At 41.8% G+C, this 21,635-nt stretch overlaps 1 protein-coding gene across 1 annotated transcript in view; it reads left to right on the top strand.

Moving 5' to 3' along the window:
* Positions 1–14,375: 14,375 nt before the first annotated feature.
* Positions 14,376–21,635, top strand: part of FBXO3 (F-box protein 3) — a 32,122-nt gene continuing 24,862 nt past the window's right edge. The window contains exons 1-3 of the mRNA XM_068555918.1: positions 14,376–14,500; positions 18,899–18,988; positions 20,927–21,090. Of these exons, the coding sequence (XP_068412019.1) occupies positions 14,397–14,500; positions 18,899–18,988; positions 20,927–21,090 (358 nt within the window). The 5' untranslated portion in view covers positions 14,376–14,396. The remainder of the gene's footprint in view (positions 14,501–18,898; positions 18,989–20,926; positions 21,091–21,635) is intronic.

Below are 21,635 nucleotides of genomic sequence, written 5' to 3'. Positions count from 1 at the left end.
TACAGGTAAAAGCTTTCAGTCTTTCCCTGCTAAGTGTGACATTAGCCGTGGGGATTTCATTTCATGCCTCAGTCTACTGATTCAGTTGTTAATCTCACCCAGAAACACCCTCACAGACACATCGAGAATAATGTTGGACCAAATGTCTGGGCATGCCATCGTCCAGTGGAGTAGCTAGATAAAATTAACCATCACACCAGTTATCACTGTAACAACCAAACAATACAAATGTATAAAAAGAAATAAAATAATCGTCTCCCTTCATGCCCTCTTATTTTCCTCACTCACCTTTTCCACAACATCCCCGTCTCCATCCCCAGAGAAGCCACCTTAAAAAATATATCTTTTTACACCTTTCTCCCTGATTTTACACACACACACACATCCATGATAACATTGTTTCTTTCCCCCAAAAAAGGACTCAACTGAATTTATAAGTTTGAGCTTTGAAAACACTCATAACAACAAGGACAATAAAAAGTATATCTTTCTGGAAAAAGAAGTTCTACATACCTCATTTTTCCCATTACATACTTAGTATATAAAATACTGTAATTAGTCATGGTATACCCAACAGACATATTCCTAAAAAATTTAAAATTAATGAAAAGCTTTCCATATGGTTTAACAGACTGCATTCCTTGACCACATTTAGATCCTTGAAACATGTCCTTTTCATAGGATAAAGTAGGTTTTCAATATATCTTTGCATGCTAACTTCATCAGCTAAGTACAGATAAGAAACAAAAAGACATTTAATTTCTATGAAGTTCATTTTCTGCCGTAGTTACTAATAATATAAACCAGGCTCTAAAAATAGATGACCTCAATCAAAAGAATCACAGTTTTAAAAGAAAGCATATAATTAAAAATGATAAGGCTGCATCGTTAATAATCCCATGAATGTCTCAGACTGATTAGGCATGGAAAAAAATTCTAGCTCCTTGAAAACAGTCACACATCTAGGCTTCATTTTCTCTCTACAAGCATTTTACTTGGCAAAATCCGAACCATCCCATGATGTTCAACTCAGCTGTCACATTTTTTAGGACGCTTTCCTTCACTGACCCGCCCACTGCTAAATTAGTCACTTCCACATTTGTGCCTTCATGACGCTCTGCTGACACTGACATTATCCCAGTTAATCTCACTGCAAGTGTCAGTTAAGGTCAGGTTTCTCTTGTGTCTTGAACGGTCAGCAAAATGTGGGAAGATTCCATGGTGCTCCCTGCTCCTTTGAGCACATGTGAATACACACACACACACAGAAATGCACCAACACTTACACACACATAGAGCAAGATATGGAACTTACATGTCAATTCCACTATTTTCTATTCCTAATTCCTTCCATTATACTTCTCCTTAATTTATATATATATATATATATATATATGGCTTCCCCTAGGTGTATTTATTCTTTTACAACTTGAGTGCAATGCTTTTTATATCTATTTTTCTTCCTTGTCTAATACAGAAAATATTTAAGGTTTTTAATTTGCTTCTAGGGAAAGTTTTGGCAGAAAAATAAAAAATTTTATTATATGCCATTCTGGTTGTCATTACTGTCAAATAATTCTGTAACATCTGCTTTAATTTCTTCTTTGACCAAAGAGGTTTTTAGAGGATATTTTCATTTATTTGCTTTTTGAGGCTAAACTGGTGGGACTTTGAGAATATACATTTATTATTTGTTTCTGATTTTACTATATTTGGGTCAGAGAATGTGGGTCTGTACTACTTCTATACCTTCAACTCAGTGCTTTGTCTGTAGCCTATTTTGAGAGTCCTTTAGAAATAGGTGTCAAACTATTTAAAAGTTTGTCAATTTGACCCAGCAATTCCAAACCTAAGATTTATGCTATGAACGTAACTGTAACAATTCACAAAAATGAATGTACAAGGATATTTATCACAATGCTTTTATTATAACAAAATTGGAAATTGTCTATATTTCTCATAATAGGAGATTAAGTAAAATATGATGCATTCATATTAAGGAACATACATTTAGTCATTAATAATAATAATGTAGATGAATATTTCCTAAGAAGGAAAAAAGTTTACAATCTGTTCAAAAAATACAAGTTGTACAATAATATAAGGAGAATCCTTTAAAAATATTTATGCATTTCTTTTTTATTATATTTGTGTTTATTTTTTATCTTTCCCATTTTATTTTTTTCAGCTTTATCGAGGTATAATTGACAAAATTGTAGTTAAGTGTACAGCATGCTGATTTGATATACATGGCAAAAGGAGTCCCACAATCAAGTTAATTAACACATCTTACAAATTCACCTTTTAAAATTTTTTTTTTGGTGAGAACACTTAAATTCTACTCTCTTAGCAAATTATACAATACAGTGTTATCAACAATAGTGAACATGTCATACATTAGATTCTCAGACCTTATTCATTTTATAACTGAAAATTTGTACCCTTTCACCAACCTCTCCTCACCTCCCCCACCCCTCATCCCCTGGCAACAGCCATTCTATTCTCTGTTTCTATGAATTCAACTTTTTTTTTTTTTTTTTTTTAGATTTCTCATATAAGTGATACCGTGCAGTATTTGTCTTTCTCTGTCTGGCATATTTCACTTAGCATAATGTCCTCAGAGTTAATCAGTGTTGTCGCAAATGGTAAGATTTCCTTTTTTTAAGGCTGAATAATAGTCCACTGCATTATATACCCTGCACTTTTTTATCCATTCATCTATCTATAGACACTTAGGTTGTTTCCACACCTTGACTATCATGAATAATGCTGCAATGACTATAGGAGTACAGATATTTCTTTGAGATAATGATTTTATTTCCTTTGAATTTTTACTCAAAAGTGGGATAGCTGGATAGTTCTATTATTAATTTCTTGAGGAACCTCCGTACTGTTTTCCATAGTGGCTGCACCACTTTACATTCCCACCAACTGTGAACAAGGGTTCTCCTTTCTCCACATCCTTTACAGCATTTGTAATTGCTTGTCTTTTTGATAATAGCCACCCTAACAAGTGTGAGGTAATATTATATTGTGGTTTTGATATGCATTATCCTGATGATTAGTGATGTTGAGCACTTTTTCATGTACCTGTTGGCCATTTGTATGCCTTCTTTGGAAAAATGTCTGCTCAGGTCCTTTGTCCATTTTTTAATTGGATCATTTGGTTTTTTGCTATTGAGGTGTATGAGTTCCTTGTATATTTTGGATATTAACCCCTTATTGGATATATGGCTTGCAAATGTTTTCTCCTATTCCATACATTGCCTTTTCATTTTTTTTGGTTGGTTTCCTTTGCTGTTCAGAAGCTTTTAAGTTTGACGTAGTCCCACAGGCTTATTTTTGCTTTTGCTGCCTTTGATTTGATAACAAATCCAAAAAATCATTGCCATGCCCAGTGTCAAAAAGCTTACCCCTATGTTTTCTTCCAGGAGTTTCACAGTTTCACCTTTAAGTCTTTAATCCATTTTTGGTTGACTTTTGTGTATGGTGTAAGATAGTGGTCTAGTTTCATTCTTTTGCATGTGGATATCTACTTTTCCCAAAACCATTTTTTGAAGAGACAATTATCCCTTATTGTATATTCTTAGCACATTTGTTAAAATTAACTGACCATTAGTTAATTAACTAACGCATTAGTTTATTTCTGCACTCTCTATTCTGTTCCATTTATCTATGTGTCTGTTTTTATGCCCATACTATAATGTTTTGATTAATATAGCTTTGTAATACAATTTGAAATCAGGAAATGTGATGCCTCCAGTTTTGTTCTTCTTTCTCAAGGTTGCTTTGGCTATTCAGGGCCTTTTATGGTTCCATACAAATTTTAGGATTGTTCTATTTTTGTGAAAAATGCCATTGAAATTTTAATAGGGATTGCATTGAGTCTGTAGATCACTTTGGGTAGTATGGATATTTTAACAATATTAATTCTTTCAAGCCATGAACATGAACTATCTTTCCATTTATTTGTGTCTTCTTCAATTTCTTTCATCAGTGTTTTATAGTTTTCAGGGTACAGATCTTTCACTTCCTCGATTAAATTTACTCTTAAGTATCTCATCTTTTTTGATGCTATTTGAATGAGATTGTTTTCTTAATTTCTCTTTCTGATGGTTTGTTGTTAGTGTATAGAAATGCAACTGATTTTTGTATATTGATTTTGTATCCTGAAACTTTACTGAACTAACTTATTAGTTCTAACAGTTTTTTGGTGGAGTCTATAGTGTTTTCTACATATAATACCATGTCATCAGGAAACAGAGATAATTTTACTTCTTTTCTGATTTGGATGTTTGTTTTTTTTTTTTCTTGACTAATCCTTCCTTGTGTTAATTATTTACCTCTTGTCTTTTAGCTTGTGGCTGCCCTTATGTATTCTATTCAGTGACGGTGGGCCTGTAAGACTGAAAATGACACTTCCCTGATGCTTCTGCAAGCTGGATTCCTGTTGGGCACTGCCTGTTGGGAAGCACTGGCAGGAGACTGGACGGAAGGAGGGGCGGGGGAGTCTCTTGCTGTTTCCCAGCCCCTGCGTGTCTCTCTCCGGAGGTCTTTAGGCGCTCTGATCCCCAGCCCCAGGATGCCCTTTCAGGATCCAAATCACTAGCTGTGAAGTTGCCCTTGTCAAAGGTCCAATACCAATCAAGTGGTACCCTTTCGAGTAAGGCTGCCAGGACTCCTCTATATGACATGTCTTGTGTTTAATGATTATGCTCTGCATTCTGTACTGACTTTACCCCAATGCCTTCAATGCCCTCTAGACAGCTTTTCTTTTCCAATAAATTACCAAGTATCAGCAGTTAGAGTATTTTTTTGCAATTGCAGCTTAAGTCACTTAAATGCAACATAGCTGAAAATCATACCTCCACAGATATAGTTATGGACAATCCCACATGGTCTGTCCTGCAGGTTTGACTTAGGATAGACCAAAAAGGAGGTTTGAGAATTAAAGTACTGATTCTTCTTATCATCAAGAAAGAAAAAGATTGTTCTTTGGTCAAAGTCCCAAGTCATGAACAAGAAACCACCACTAATTAGAGATAACCTGTGTTCTGAAAATCAACCAGTCAATGACAGCCTCACTCCAATAACCCACACTACGGAAAGTTAGCAAATCACAGATAGCCCCCAAACTTCTGAAATTGAGCCAGTCGGTGACAGCCAGTACACGTCAGCACACCAGCTCACAATGCAATTGTTGAGCGTGTTTTCTCATTAATGGACGTTCAGTAGACACAAGAACAAAAGAAGCTGGATGTGACCACTGTAGAAAATATTTTACAATGTAAATGAAACAGATTGTAAATTCAAGGACTTATACATGCAAATTCTGCAACACAAAGAAACGTTAGGGAGACCCAAATCACCAGGGAAATATAATTAAAGAAACAGGTAGGTAACTTATGTAGTTATAATTTATTTCAGATAGAGAATGAATAATGTTTTAGTATAAATATGTCCCATGTGATATTTTTCTTTTATTTCAATGTGTATGCACATAAGCAATTAGAAATCATTCAAATTTAACTGGGTTTCCTGGTGGCCTTTTTTTTTCCTTTTTTTTTTGTTGTTGTTGAAGGTGGTGATGGTGGTGGTGGTGGTATGTGTGTATGTGTGCTGAATCTGGCGACTTCAAGACTCTGAGTAACTGCTGTGAGTTACCTGCTCTAATATGTTCGTGATAGGGACAGAGTAAAGGGCCAAAGTAGGTGATTAAATAGTTAATCCCACTAGGGGATTGTAAGTAAAAAAAAAACAAAAAAAAAAAACCCTGTAAGTTAATGATCACTCAAGGAAGCAGGTTTGCTTAACTGCAAAACCAAGCAGGCTAGCTTAGCAACAAAACCATGCAACAAAAGCATGAGACATGCCCCCAAACAATAAAACAATGGTGGCATGAAATCCACATCCTGCCCAGTAAGCTCAGTAAATTAATAATCCCTAGGACATGATCTCTGCACACATAAAAATAATAATTTATGGAAAGGTGGCATTTCAAAGTGAAAGACCCTCATTGTACTAAAACCTGAAATAATTTTACCAGAGTGCCCTGACAGTCCTGGCTTAACCATGTAGGGACAAGAAAACTCCCCCACCTGATGAGGAGGAGCTAATAATGGAAATTTAATGTCTACTCAAAAAAAAAAAAAAATAGGTGGTCTTTTCCCCCTCCCCACTTTTCCTTTGATTATAAACTGTAGTCCACTAAGTTCTTGGGGCACAGCACCCTCTCACCCACCCACTTGTAAGCCTCACAAGCATCCTAGCCTAATAAATCACTTCTTATCTATCACTTTGCCTCTCACTAAGTTCTTTCTGAGCTAAAGCATAAAACACCAGAGCTCCTCGAAGCCCCCCGAAACGCCACCTAGCGATTTCATTAGCACCAGCTGTGAGGTGACCCCTCTCAGAGATCTTGACGCCAGCTGCATGGGATCCCTCCCTTAGACATCTGATCATTCACTCCTCAGGAGCCATCCTTCCAGCTCCTCTGTTCTAGAACCTCCTTTCCATTTTGTTTCCAGAGCCCTGGGGTGGTAGCTGCTTCTGGCAGTCCTAATTTCTGGATCCCCTCAGTATTCTTTCCCTGCTCTTTCAGCCTTTCCACATTGTCTAACAATTCTTTGTGTTAAATTTCCCCTTTTGAAATATGGAGCATGAATTCTTTTTCCCCAAAGTAACCTGATACATTCCTCAACTGTGTGTTATTCCATGATAAGGGGGTGGGGTGGAGAGAAGAGTGTCCTCTTCCCACTTACATTTTCCTCTGTGCCTGCTCCTTGACTCCCAGGTGCCCAGTTGCTCAGCCAAGGCAGAGGGTACTATGACAGTGTGCAACTTACAAATGGCCCAAGACAGCTGAACAGGCCAGGCTTGTAGAGACCACCAGGTCATCACTGGACAGACAGGCAGAGTGGGACAAGAACGCAAGCTTTTTCAGTAGCAGTAGCTTCTATTTGTGTCAAAAGAATTTCCAGTTGGGTATCCCCATCCTTTTGGTGGTTCCATTGGTGTAGTGGATTAGAGCATAGATTCAATGGGCTGTCATGGATAGACACAAAGCCCATATATGCCTCATCAGTCTTTTTAAGTAGGTTGTTTTCCTCTAGATTTTGTCACTTCATAACTATGTCCACAGGGGATACCCCATATTGGTATGCCTCTATTAATTCAGTCTTCGGGTGGCCCAATGGCCTGACCAATTGCTAGGCCATTAGGGATGTTGTGTGTGTGACAGCCATGGAAATAGCTCGGATCTCCTGCTGCAGGTAGCATCATTAACTGACAACTCCAGTTTGATCCCCACAATGCTTTTGCATCAAGGTCACACTTCCTCTGGGGAGCTCCCAGTCCAGGACTGACCATGATGGGGTGTTAGCGCAGGCCAGTCCTGTGGGTCTCTGGACTACTCTAGTGGGCAGCTTTGGCTCAAGGACTCTCCATCGGCCCGGCTGAGACATTCTCAGAGCTGCCGTCCAGTCTGAGATTCTTCCTTCCCAATCCTTTCCTCCACCTTCTCTTTTCCCAAGCATCAGAATTGCATCATGGTCTGAGGCTCTTTTTGCCTGTTCTCACTCCCTATTTTTTATCCCTCACAACCCCTACTCACAACCGCAGTGCATCTCTCAGGAATCTAATCCTATCCCAGCATTTGTTTCTTGGAGGACCCTAATGGACACACGGCGCAAAGGTTTGTTTCTGTCCCTCTTGGGGCAGTGTGCCCTACAGCCAAGAATAGCATCTGAAGTTTAACCCATTGTTCAGCATGTCTAGGGCTGAACTCCACAATTTATGGCTGTGGCGTTCCATGGGGTTTGCCCATCTCAGAAGCAAGCGATTTCATCAGTGAACCATGCTTCTTTGTCATATGGAAGTCCTGTTGGAGAGGTCCCCAGTGAGCCAGCTGCTTAGGTTTAACAGTAGGTGGGTTTCTCTGTGTCTAATGGGTGGGCAGCCACCTGTTCCTGAAGTTAGCTGAGGTCTCAGGAAACAGGCTTGGGCCTTGACTGGAGGGACCATTTCTATATCACTACAGAACTTTCTGGGTATTCCAGTTCAGATTGGTATAGGACTCAGTGCAATTTGAGAATGTCAGGTGGCAGAGTCATTTTCTTTTCAGTGACAGTCTCTTTTTCCAGAATGGGCTAGCTTCAGGCTTGGCAACAGAAGGAAGTCCTTGTAGACCTGGCTGACGAGAAAGTGGAGTCCCATTTCCACAGTCTACAACCTGCTTCGAGATTGAACACTGATATCTGTGATTCCATGGGTGGGAAGGAGATAGGAGAGGAGGCCTCCAGCACAGGTTTGCTCTACTGATGACTGGATCACTTTCCAGGCTTCTTGCCACATGTGCCCCCTCCCCACGTGTGGTTGTTTGTCTGGTATATAAAGGCTGTAGTGAAATTCCTCGGTACGGAGAGTGTTGTTTCCAAAATAGGCCAATCAGAGGTTGGGCCTCCATTCCCATGGCTAGTAGCCACATAGGAAGCACCCAAGAAGGTCCCATGAGTGACAGAATCATTTCTTCTTTTTTTTTTTGCTTTTACAGATATTTGAGGTATAGTTGATATATACCAAAAGTTTCACATATTTACTGTATACATTTTGAAGAGTTTGGACATATACATACCCCTGTGATACCATCACCATAATCAAGGTAATAAACATATCCATCACCTCCAAAAGTTTTTGAGCCCATCCATCTTTGGTCAACTTTTCCAAGGTGGGACATGATGGAATGCATGAAGTACACTCAGTGCTTGTGTCATCAGTATAGTGGAATGTTTGGCCCCAAGCAGCAGCTCTCACTGTTTTAGCCTGAGTTCAACCCACTGATGATGTACTGGGGAGTTTCTTACAGTACTGCTTGCCTGGGTAGGTGAAGGCAAATGATATCAGTCAGGGTCTTACAACAAAACAGACAAAACTTTCAAAGGGACATTACTGAACAGAATTCAATGAGGAGATCACGTAAGAGGTATGAGCAGGATGAGGGAACCAATAAGGGATGGTGAGGTGCCCAGGGGTTAGTAAACAGGGGGGAGATGTCTCCAAGCCTGAAACAGCAATGGGAAGGAATAGTGTTACCATAGCGGGACAAGCCAAAGACTTCAAAGAGAGCACCAAAAAGTTTGGTCTACAGTGAGAAATACCCTAATTTCTCTTTTCTCCCCCTCCTCAGTTGCCGACCAATGCTTTCCATTGGCTGAACCCCACCAGAAGCCAGATGACAAGAGAACCCAGGTGAAGGAGGTCATAGAGATCAGCCTCCCAGAGCACAGAGATGAGCATAGGTCAGAGACTGAATTTTCCCTTCTTCCTGGAAAGTATCCCGCCACCCCACCAAAAAAAACACTGGCCCATCCAAGCCCACATACCAAGCATCACTAGTTCAGCCACTCTTATGATGTCTGTCAGGCACTATAGGAACAACAGTGGACAAACTGACCTGCATAAGCCTCAGAAGGACACAGTAAGACTCCAAACACTAGTGGTTTCCCCAGCCCTGCAGGCTGAATTGGATGGCGTTATGTGGCTCCCTGACCTGTATAACATCTTGTATGAGAATACTGCATTTTTCTCTGTCCCTGGAAGGAGCTGTTGTTTCCATGATGCAATCTTGGTAAACTTTGGGATTACAGGCCATTCTTGGCCACACCTTCAGTATTCACCATATTAGAAGCCACCAATAGGGGACACTTTGCGTCCAGTAAGCAGGTCCATTCACCATGTGTCCAGAAAGTTCATATTAATTATACAGGTTGCAAGAAATCAAGAAGCATGTTCCAGACAAAACAAAACAACAGACATATGCTCAGCAAATTCAGGAATATTGAAAGTCTTGCCTACGGGAGGAGCAGGAGTCCCAGAACCTCGTTTGTATGACGGCTGGAACTGTGCGTTTAAATCTTACCTTCATTCTAGGCTTCTCATTAGCCATGGGTTTGTCTGTGTTTTTGTTCCACAGAAACAGTTAAATCCCTTCCAGATTTTTGCATCAACCCATCAGGCTGGATGCCTTTCTGAGCAGCACTGACAGCCCCTAACCTCCCTACCACCCTGTAATTTTATTCTTCTCCCTGCTTTCAGCCATGAAGCATAAGCATAGTCTTGAATTTTCCTGGGCTCTGCAGAGGCAGACCCCCTTTTGACCAATCACCAGCAGCCTTGCAGCCCGGTTTTTCTTCTGCATGACGCACTTGTCTGGGGGAGCTGGTGTCTGGCAGTCCCATCCTGGTCCTCCCACCACCTCATCTGCCTCACCACAACTAGGACAGCTGACACCAAGGCTTACACGGTCCAGTCCCAGGCCTGCCCTACAACCTGCCAGGACCCCCTGAGAATCTCCTGAGAATGTTTCCTGCCCCTGAGAGGCCCAATTGGTCAAGGCCTTTTCCCAAAACACTGAGCATGAGACAAAGTGGAGTCTGACCTTCGTGCAGCTGCTATTCATGGGCCCAGGACGCACGCCACCAAGGCCACGCAGTGTCAACACACAATGTTCGGGGGGTTCTACAAGCAGAGAAGGAGGAGAATGCACGTGAACTCCCACCCCACCACACCTCCCTCCCCATCCCAATTCACAGCTTTCATTGTCCCACTGGGAGGCGCACCTAGGCTGGGCAGAAGAAGATTGGACACATCCCAGAGAGTGGTCAATAGAGAGGGACCCTAAACTATGGTGTTTTACACATGGGGGGGCCCCCGGGCACCATTTACACCATTTAGCAAGCGCCTCTAAAGCTCAGTGTCTGCTGACTGTCTGTCCTGCTTGCCAGCAAACTCAGATCTGCTGATGCAGCTACTTGCTAAACCATGAAAACGAGGGAGAAAACAGACTGCAGGGCCATGCGGATTTGTCTCTCCCCGAGCAAACAGGTGTATCTCTCACCTTCTAAAGAGTAATTGCATCAAAGCAGGAACAGTACTGTGTCTTGATCCCTTCCAGTCCTGAGCCCAGACCCTTGCATGTGATAAGGTATGAATGAATGTCTGAGGGATTTACCAAAACAGCCAAAGGGAACCTTGAAGCTAAGGTGTAATCATGTGTAAGGAGGTAGGCATTGTGCACTAAAAACTGCTTGCCAGTGAAGGCAACACTGGGCTTCTAAAGAGAACATGTGAAGTATATTTATTTCTCAGGCATTATCTCTATTCCTGAGAGAATAGAGAAATCTTTTTTTTTATGCCACACATGAACTCTTCTTTCAGAACCTTGTGCTTTCTGATCTACCATAGGAATATTAATGGCAAGCAAATTCTGTTTTGGTGAAATCCTTCCATGCCCTTTAGAGACTAGCTTCCAAAACAATTAGCAGACTCGGAGAAACTGTTTCTCCCACCAAGGCACAAAGGCTATGGAGCCCTCAACCTCAACCTTAGCCCAGGGCACCCAAATAGCCAAGTCTCGGCTTCCTCTTCCTACCCCTTTCCAGCCATGATTAGGGGTATGGGGGATGGTAACAGGAAGCCACAGCCCAGGAAAGGGCTGTCCTGGGTCCTGCTCAGCTACATTGCGCCCCCAACTTCCTCTACCTGCTTCCTACCATGTTGGGAAGAGAAATGGAGCCTGGGCTGGGACCACTTCCCCAGGGAGGTATGGGCTGTCACAGCAGGGGCCAGGTGTCACTCCCCAAGGATGGCAAGAGCTCTGAGCCCTGCCACATGGGAGAAGCAAGTCCCCTGCCTGAGCACCCCCTCCTGGCCTTATAGGAAAAAAATAACCATTTGAAAAGACATAAAAACATATATTTAAATGCACATATTTTTCCTTTTGCCTTAGGCTCCAACATGGCTTGCATAGCACTGTGGGATCCCGTTTTTGTTTAAGATTTTGTTCATCATGGGTTTTTGCATTAATTTTTTAAAAGTATTTTATTAAAATATTAACATCATCTTGATTATTGAAGGGTTTTTTGGTACTCCCTTAAATTTTGTGCCCCAGGTGAGTGTAAATCTTGCCTCACCTTAATCCTGGCCATGACAGATTAACTTCACACTTCTGGTCTTCTCATTAGGTCATAACTGGACCAAGTCCAAAGGGAAGGAAAATGCAATAAGATAGCAGAAGCAAATGCAGTCTACTTGAAACTCCTACCAGTTTTTGGATTTAAAACAAGTAAAGTAGCCCATCTGAGGGAGAAATAGAGACAAACATGAATTAGAATCAAATGCCTTTATAAGCATTTACCTGTATCAACAGGCAAGCTTCCCTTGTAAACAGAAATGACAGTTCTGTCTTCATCCATTCAACCTGAACATAAACTTTCTACTTGTTGTAGAAAGGCCTTGGGGTTACAAGGATGAAAAAGACAGAGTTTACAGCCTGGTGAGAGAGACAAACAGGGAACAACTGACCTGAATCTAGTTCAATTAATGCTCTAAATATGTGCATAAATAGTTTGGAAATACAGAGATGTAAGCAGAGGGTTTTGTTTTGTTTTAGTTTTTGGTTTTTGCTGGGTGGCTCTCATTTTACCTGTGGGATTTTAGTTTATGAAGGTGACTGAGTGACGACATGGCAAGATCAATGCCATTGAAAGAAAATTTTTATTACATTTCCCTAGAGAAAGGGGCACACGACACTGTGAAGGTTCCCAGTGGAAGCATCAGGTTTGGGTCAGGAGGCAGAAGCAGGAGCAAGACGCAAATTTAGGCCAGAGCCTTTATTGGAGTTTGCACTGGGCAGGGCAGAGTAAACAGTTTGGGATTGGCTAATTTGAACAATAAATGGTGGGCTTTGGGCTATAGAGGTGTTCTCTCATTGCCTGGTACCTAGCCCTGAGACAATTTAGGGCAGGGGAAATAGTGGCTCTGTGTGTGACAGTTAGATAAAGGGGGTGGTTGGCTTGCATATGAGAGGTGTGTCCATGTTAAGTTGTTTGCTATCTTTAGGAACTAGCTAGCCCTGGGGGGAGGGGGAGCAGTCTCTCCCCAGCCAGCAGGATTTTTAGGATGTCAAAACATCATAAGACACAGAAAATAAAAAATGTAATTAATACAGTGGGGGGGGGGGAAGGAGAGGGGTTATAAAATTAGACAAAACCATAATTATAAAGCATTAATGGCATGGTGAATTGAGGAAATGGAGTGTTTTATTGTTGGGGGTGGGTGGGATGGGAGGGGTAGAATCATTTCCACTTTTCCAAATAGTTAGGAGAAAACTTTCTCCAGGATGTGGAAGAGTTTGGAAAACTTAGTGATGGATGTATACTTAGGCTTGGGAAATTAACATTTATTGACTATCTAGCCAGACACTTTACACAAATCTTTATCAGCATCCATAAACCACTTTAGAGAATGGTTGGTTTTTAGCGTAAACAAGCTCATAGAACTTAGGTATAGTTAACTAGTCCACCATCTCACTTCTGGTACATAACAGATGTGTGAAGTTCGAGTCTGACCGGACTCCCCACAGCTGCTTACACCATATTGCCTTTGGAAAGAAACGGAAAAGAAGAAATCTGATAAGTAATGTATTCCTTAGCTCACAATCCATGACACGTCTTCCACCCCCATTTTAATACCATCTGTCTAAGCTGAAGCGTGGCCATCAAGTGCCTCAATCAAGCCCAGCCAGGTCTCAACCCATCCCTTCACACTGGAAGTACTTAACCCTCCGAGATTAAATCTTGCCAAAAAAAAAAAAATCCATTTAGTATACGCTGTGCATTGCCCTAATAGGCTGAAAAATAACCGTGACAGCCGAATTGAGAGCGGCTGACCGTTAGATTCAGACCCCATGCACCGTTTCCTTGGGAGGGCGTTAAAATTATGCCCTCGACGACCATTTCCCTAGTTTGGAAGAAGAGCCTCTAGTTGATTCCCAACTCTGCCCACTACAGAGCGGAAAAGGCTCCTGCTCTGTGCAAGGGACACGCCGGGCGAGGGAAGCTGAAGGGAGAGACGAGGAATTTCTAGGTCGGAAAACGAAGAGAAGCGATGGATTTGGGGGCCAAGGGCAGAGAGAGAACTTACTGTGAGATTTGGGGGCACGCTTCGAGGATACCGGATGTAAAATTTCGCATGAGGGGCTGGAGTGACCCAAGCAGATTTAGTAATAAAGGCTCCTAGGGGTCCGGGCTGGGCAAGTTTAGGGACCGGAATGGGAGGAGAGAGACCGGGAGATCTAAGGGTGAGCATGTGGGCACCTGGCAGAGCTCGCACAGCTTGGCTGAAGAGGCTCCCGAGACGCAGACGGACACCACCGCGCGGGCCCTAGACCCGCAGGGCGGTGGGCGGAGCCTTCCAGGGAACCGCCCATCGGCCTCCCCGTGGGCGGGGCTATCCTGTCGGTTACACAACAAACCTGTGCGATCGGCTAGGGAATGGCGAGGGCGGTGGCGGAGGGGGCGGGCCCGGGGCGGGGCCAGGCCTGCACTGGGCCAGGCAAGATGGCGGCCGTGGAGACAGAGTCGGCGCTCCTGACCCTAGAATCGCTGCCCACCGATCCCCTGCTCCTTATCTTATCCTTCCTGGACTACCGGGACCTAATCAAGTAATGGGACGATGCGCACGGCAGGGGTGGGGTCACGGGTGGGGGAGGAGGCGTAAGGCAAGAGGGACGGAGGCCCGGCTCGCCGACAGGATCTGGACTCCCGTGACAGCCAGGAGGTGACGCCGGGGCCGCCCTGATCCTGCAGAGCCACCCGGGGGCAGGGGCGAGACCGGGGCGGAAAGGGCCCCGCCTTGAGGTTTTCCTCCCGTCCCGGGCCCAGGCCTGAGGAGCGACAACAGCTCTCTCTCCCAGGCCTTGGCGAGGCCCAGTTGGAAGGGGGGCCAACTGCTCCCCGCTGCCGCCGCGCGGACCCCAGCGCCCAGCACCTCCCGGCCCCCGTGGTCTTTGCCCGCTAAGGGCAGCCCTGGCCGCTTTGGAAAAGTCCCTGTCCGGGCCGAGCGCTCTTCTCTGCCTGGGCCGGGAGCCTGCAGAGTCAGGCGCCAAAGTGGGCAGGTGGGACGCCGGAGAGGAGCCAGGCGACCCCCTGACCCCTGGGTGCGACTTATGCGGCAACGTAATATCTGGCAGGGCTCACTTTCGGACTTGTGTGCTAGATAATTGTTTCGCTTTCAGCCTTCCTTCTCACGGTTGCATGTTGGATTTTGTGTTTTGGTACTGACTTCCGGTGGTGCGGTACAGGTGACCATCTTCCCTCCTGTATGCTTTGGGTTTCCCAAGTTACCGGCATCTGTTCCAAAAATAAACACCGGTTGCTGGTAGGGGTGGTTAAATGCCCAGTTCCTTCAGCGCTTGGGACCGTCTGGGATGGTGGAAGAAATGGCGCTGTTTACACCCTTGACAGCTGGTGGCATGGGTCTTTCTTGTGCCACCACATATATTTGCAAAGGAGGCAGAATCGCCCTCTTAAGGTCTTAAGGATAGGTAGGCGAGATTCATTTTGTTTTGTTTTGTTTTTTGGATTAACCATTGGATTTTAGTCGTTTGCTGATTGTACCCTGTGTTGTCAGGGATCCTTTCAGAAATACAGCCTTCTTGAAGTTACTGGTAGCTGTTGGTTGGTCTAGCTAAGTGGTGACAGAGGGATAATTCCAGTTTCTGGCTGCTATCTATATTAGTACCTGTAACACTTTTATTTTTCTAGAAAACAAATTTTTCTCTACTCAGGCTTGTAATAAAGTTTATCTTTTTCTTTCGAAAAGACTGTTACAGTTGCAAACTATTTTCATCTGAAATACTCTGTTGCTATAGCCTTTTAGAAATCTAACACATACACACACGCTTTTTGATCTGTGGGCCACATTGCTTCCAGAGTGATTTTTCTAAGACAGGTCTAGCTGTCATCCTCCTTAATAACCTATAATGCCCCTTGTTATTTACAGATTATAACTTAAACTTCTGGGAGCATTTAAGGCCCTTATTATTTGGCATAGTCTACTCTGGCCAAATAGACCTCTGCCAGCACACTTGTGGTTTTTTGTTCTGTGGCTTAAACTCTTGACCCTGCCTGGAATGCTATGCCCCCTTCTTCTCAACCTGGCAAGATGGAATTCCTTTAAGGACCGCCTCTCCTGAGTCCAATCTCTACCTTTCTCCTTTCTCTGCAGAAGGAGAGGTATTTACCATACCAGATAGATTATGCATTTCTTAAATGTGAAGACTGTCTTGTTTATCTTTGCAGTCACCATTTATTCAACAGATTTTCTTTTTTTGAGTGCCTGCTGTGTGCCAGCCTATTAAATGTTGGGGAAACAATAGTGAACAAGACAGACAAGGCCCCTCTCATAAGCTTACAGTCTAGCGGGCAAGATGGAAAACAAATAAGTGCGTAATTACAAGAGCTGCTGTGTGCTACGAAGGAAGTGAACCAGTTGGTCTGTTAAGGAATTGATTCAAATTGGAAGGAGCTGCCATATATGACAGATAACATGGAGCAGTCCTGGCAGAAGGAACGGTGTTTTCAGAAGCTGATTGGACAATAGCATAGCCTGTTGGAGGAGCTAGAAGACTGGTGTTGCAGGAATTAGGGAATGATTCACAGGCAGAGAGGCTTGAGAAGAGACTAGTGAGATCATGCAGGACCTTGTAAAACAAGGTGAGGAGATCAGATTTTATTTTAAATGCTTTTGGTAGAAATCAACATTTTAAACAGAAGTGATCCCTCCATAAATGTTTGTGGAAGTGAACTGAGTTGAATACTGTATTAGGGTTCTTGAGAGAAGCAGAACCAATAGAGAGAGAGAGACAGAGAGAGTGTGTGTGTGTGTGTGTGTGTGTGTGTGTGTGTGTGTGTGTGTGTATGGTTTTTTATAAGGTATTTGCTCATGAATTATAGAGGCTGAGAAGTCCTACAGTCTGCCAAATGCAAGCTGGAGACCCAAGAAAGCTGGTGGTATAGTTTGAAGGGCTGAGAGCTGGAGAGCTGATGGTGTAGATCCCAATCTGGGTCTGAAGGCCTGAGAACCAGGAGTGCCGAGGGCAGGAGAAGATCAGTGTCTCAACTTAGCGGTCAGACAGAGAGCAAATTCAACCTTCCTCTGCCTTTTTGTTCTATTCAGGCCCTCGATGATTGGAAGGTGCCAACCCACATTGGAGAGGGCCATCTGGCTAACTTAGTCCACCAATTCAAATGCTAATCTTTTCTGGCAACATCTCACAGACACATCAAGAAATAATGTTTAGGGGCTTCCCTGGTGGCTCAGTGGTTAAGAATCCGCCTGCCAATGCAGGAGACACGGGTTCGATCCCTGGTCCAGGAAGATCCCACATGCCGCAGAGCAACTAAGCCCATGTGCCACGGCTACTGAGCCTGCGCTCTGGAGCCCACGAGCCACAACTACTGAAGCCCGCGTGCCTAGAGCCCGTGCTCCGCAACAAGAGAAGCCACTGCAATGAGAAGCCTGCGCACCACAAAGAAGAGTAGCCCCCGCTCATTACAACTAGAGAAAGCCCGCACACAGCAACGAAGACCCAACGCAGCTAATAAATAAATAAATAATTAATTAATTAAAAAAAAATAATGTTTAACCAGCTATCTGGGCATCCCTTAGCCCAGGAAAGTTGACACAAATGCCATAGAATTTTATGCACAGAAAAGTTTCCAGTGTACTGCAACTTCTTTCCTGTAGTTTATAGCCCAAATTTGTCAGGTGTCCTGCCCATTGCTAAGCTCTGAAGGTTATGGTACATATTTGCTGAACTGGATTGGGTTGGATTGAATTAGTCCATTGGGATCATTATGTAATATAAACTGCATAGTTTGAATCTCGCTGTGTATCAGAATTACATGTGGCACTTTTTAAATATACACGTGCCTGAGGTACAGATCTCACCCCATGCCGACTGAGTCAAAAGCTCTAAGACAGTAGTTTTCATCCTTGACTTGCATCAAAAATCACTTTTGGTGCATATTCCAGAGATTCTTTTATGTTAACTCTTGGGACAGTGATGGACTCTGAATTCACAAAACTGGAAGGATTCCTATGTTTGCAAATGTTAGTTTGGGCATCTCCTGAGCTTGGCAGAAAAGGATGAGAATTATGTTTGTATAAAATCTGAAAAATGAACAAAGGCTAATCTGTTTACCATCAGTTGTTTTTTAACATGCCCCACTTATGGCCTTGACAAATCCCATGTGATTTACGATTCCCTTAATTGATTAGCTATTGCCCAAGTGAAATCTTTTATACCTACTTTCTATAACTTGTGATTTTTCTTCTGAAAGGATAGAAATGCATTTTTTAAAATCTTAAATTCATTCTTTTTGCAAATTAATTATGTAGGGTAGGATTTACAGGATTCAAGCACTATTGTGTTAGAAATCTCTGTATAAAAAGAAAATTATTTGTTTCTAACATTCCAAATTTTTGAGCAGCTGATACTAACTTAAATAACTATGGATATTGAATCAGAATTGAGAATCTGACACCTTTTATAGGTGGGCTTTCCAATAGTTGCTATAGTTAAAAAGTGTTTTTGGCTGTAATATTTCTTTCTGTTAAGAAACAGAACAAACAAAAGCCCTGTGTATTTAATATCAAATGTCACAGATCTTAAAAAGAAAAAGCACTTTGTTTACACCTGAATAACGTTTCTATATGTAGAAATGATTACTGCCCCAATAATAGATATAGGAAAGCTCTTTGATTTGAAATTAACTCCAATGGTTTATATGTTTTATAGACTTTCGTATGAAAATTACAATTGTAGACATTTTGTGGTTTGTGAACTCAAATAGTTAAGATTTCACTACTCACAAGGTAATTATACTAGCTAACATGTTAAACAGGTTTTAGAAAAGATTGTTTTGCAGTTATAAAGGTAGATAGTGGCAGAAAAGCAAAAGGAATAAAACAAAACTTAACATTGAATATTTTCATCTTACTTTTAAATTGTTTTCTTGTTTTCTTTTATACTAACCATGAATCTGGTTACTGCCAGTTGTTGCTATGTCAGTCGAAGACTTAGCCAGCTATCAAGTCACGATCCGCTGTGGAGAAGACATTGCAAAAAATACTGGCTGATATCTGAGTGAGTATTTGGGAAATGTATTCTTGAAATTTGGCCCTTGGCTTTCATTAATGCCAGTCTATCCTGATTCTCCTCCCTAACCCTTGTCTCTTTAACTCCTTTGGTGGCCTTTCTTGTGCCTGCCAGTAAATGCAGGTGTTCTCCAAGCTGCTGCCCTTGGCTCACTACTCTTCTCTCTCTGTGAAGTCTCCTGCATGCACTGTTGCACTTTGTAGAGACTACCTGTATGCTTCTAACTCCCAAACCTGAGTGTCCACCCCTAACATTCCCACTGAGCTCCAGATTTCTTTGCACAGCTGTCTGCTGGATCTTTCCACTGGATGACCCACAGGGTTCACTGAATTCAGTAAATTTTAATAAATTTGATAGAATAAAAGGGTAGATGACAGAAGGTGGGAGTTGGGAAAGATGAAAGAGGGTAGGATTGCTAGTATCTTTTTCTTAGGTTGAGGGGAGTCAGGTAGTGACTGAAGTTGGTGAAGCAAGAAATAGAGGTTTAAATATATTATTTAAAGCTGCAAGCTACTCAACAGAACTAAAAATTAATAACAGAGCCTCCAAACATTGGGAGGAGGAAGAATGGGGAAGAGGGAATTTTAAGTATTGCTGTATCCTGATCTTTTACTTTGGGGTATCAGTAGATAGATATAAAATTGATAAACGAAGAACTAGAGGCATAAACATTTAGAATTATAGAGATAACTTCCAGAAATAACTAAAGATTCCTTTGAGAGGTTGGACTTAGAACAGGAGACTGCCTAGTTTTTCATCTTAAGTTCTTTAGTACTTTTTGGTTTTAATAATATATATGTATATTACTTAGATTAATAAAAAGATACTTGCCTTCCACCACTGCCCCCACCCCGAAAAACACACGCACATATATACAACACCCTGAATTGTTCTTTTCCTTGTCCCTAAACCTGAGCCTCCTGCATTCATATCTTCATAGCAGTACCATCCATCCCGCCCTCCAAGCCAGAAACAGGAATCATTCTAGATCTCTTTTCTCCTTCTGTCCCTACATTCATTCAATTACCAGGCTTTTCTGATTTTAGCCCCTGTATATTTCTTGAATCTTTCTTCTCATTTCATCTAGCCACCACAGTTTTAGCTCAGTTCATCATCTCTTACCAAGACTGCTGCAAAACCCTTCCAGTCCGTCTCTGTGGCTCTAGTGTACACGCTTCCCAAACCACAACCACAATTCTGCTCTTTTAACTCTCCTGTTAAAACTCTTCAGTGGCTCTCCATTCCCTACAGGATAAGGTCAACCTCATTAGTATGTTACCTTAAGGCCCTTTCTGGCTGCCTTATCCTGTACCACTTCTGACTCTTAAATTTATACTTCCTTCTTTCTCCCTGATTAGATTATACATTTTTGAAGGCAAAAAATGTGCCTTACTTTTAATGTCCTCAGTGGCTAAGTAGACAGTAAATGTTTGTGGAATTGTACCAAATAAGAATGTTGAATAGTGTGATTCCTTTGATAGGCTATATGATTCTCTAGCTAATCCAATGTAGATAAGCTAGATTAATGTTATTGTATCATTAGATTCTAAATATTCTCTAAAATAGAAAAATTAAATATATGTTTAAAAACTGTATAACTGGTATGTTTTTAGGAGTAAGTTGAAATTCATATCCCATATACTATTCACATTATATCTTATCAAGGATTAGAAAACTTAGAAAAAAAAATAAGTAGAAAGTAAGAAAATAAGTGACTCATAATCCCACCATGCCAGCAGTAACTTGTTAAACTTTTTGATGTATGTGTCACTTTTTGTTATCTAGTCTTCATTTGTAGCTAAAATAAATGAAAATGAAGACAAAAGTAACCACAAATTCCCAAAAAAGTATGTTGGTATAAGTGTCTAAAATATATGCTAATTTCATTTCAAAAGATTTTTAATTTTATTTTTTAAATCTATTTAGGGAAGAGAAAACACAGAAGAACCAGTGTTGGAAATCCCTCTTCATTGATACTTACTCTGATGTAGGAAGATATATTGACCATTATGCTGCTATTAAAAAGGCCTGGGATGATCTCAAGAAATATTTGGAACCCAGATGTCCTCGTATGGTTTTATCTCTGAAAGGTATTGGGAATGCAGGGTCTCCCTTCCCCATTTTAGTTACATAGTATAAATAGGTTAAATAACTTTGGGTTTCTATCATCTGTGCTAATCTGTGCTAATCCAGCATTATCTGTAATTCACCATTCACATTTGGTCAAGCACATAGAAAGCCTAATTTGCTAAAAGGACCCTGGTTCTAGTGCTTGCCCTATTTTTGCCTACCTCAGCATCCCCATGATTATTAGAAGTGAAAGCTGAACCCTTTTTATCCTTACATTTGTTTTACATAAAGAAACTAGTAATGTTATTGCTTGAGGATAACTTGTAATTTCTTTTAAAAGACTTTTTTTTTTTTAATTGAAAAAGTGTCTGCTGTATCAACCCTCTTCCCTCTTTTTAGTACAAGTAAATGTTTATTTAACAATCTAATATTTGAAAGACCAAATATTACAGACCGGGTCTTTAAGCATGTAGGAGCAGCATAATAGAGTAGGGAAAACTTTCGTCCCTATTTTGACATTTACAGAATAACGAAAACTAAGATTTGAACTGAGGTCTATTTGACC

This window comes from Eschrichtius robustus, chromosome 11 (assembly GCF_028021215.1).
Source record: "Eschrichtius robustus isolate mEscRob2 chromosome 11, mEscRob2.pri, whole genome shotgun sequence".
Classification (NCBI taxonomy): domain Eukaryota; kingdom Metazoa; phylum Chordata; class Mammalia; order Artiodactyla; family Eschrichtiidae; genus Eschrichtius; species Eschrichtius robustus.
Note: the sequence above shows the minus strand (reverse complement) of the source record. Positions and strands in the feature narration are given on the sequence as shown.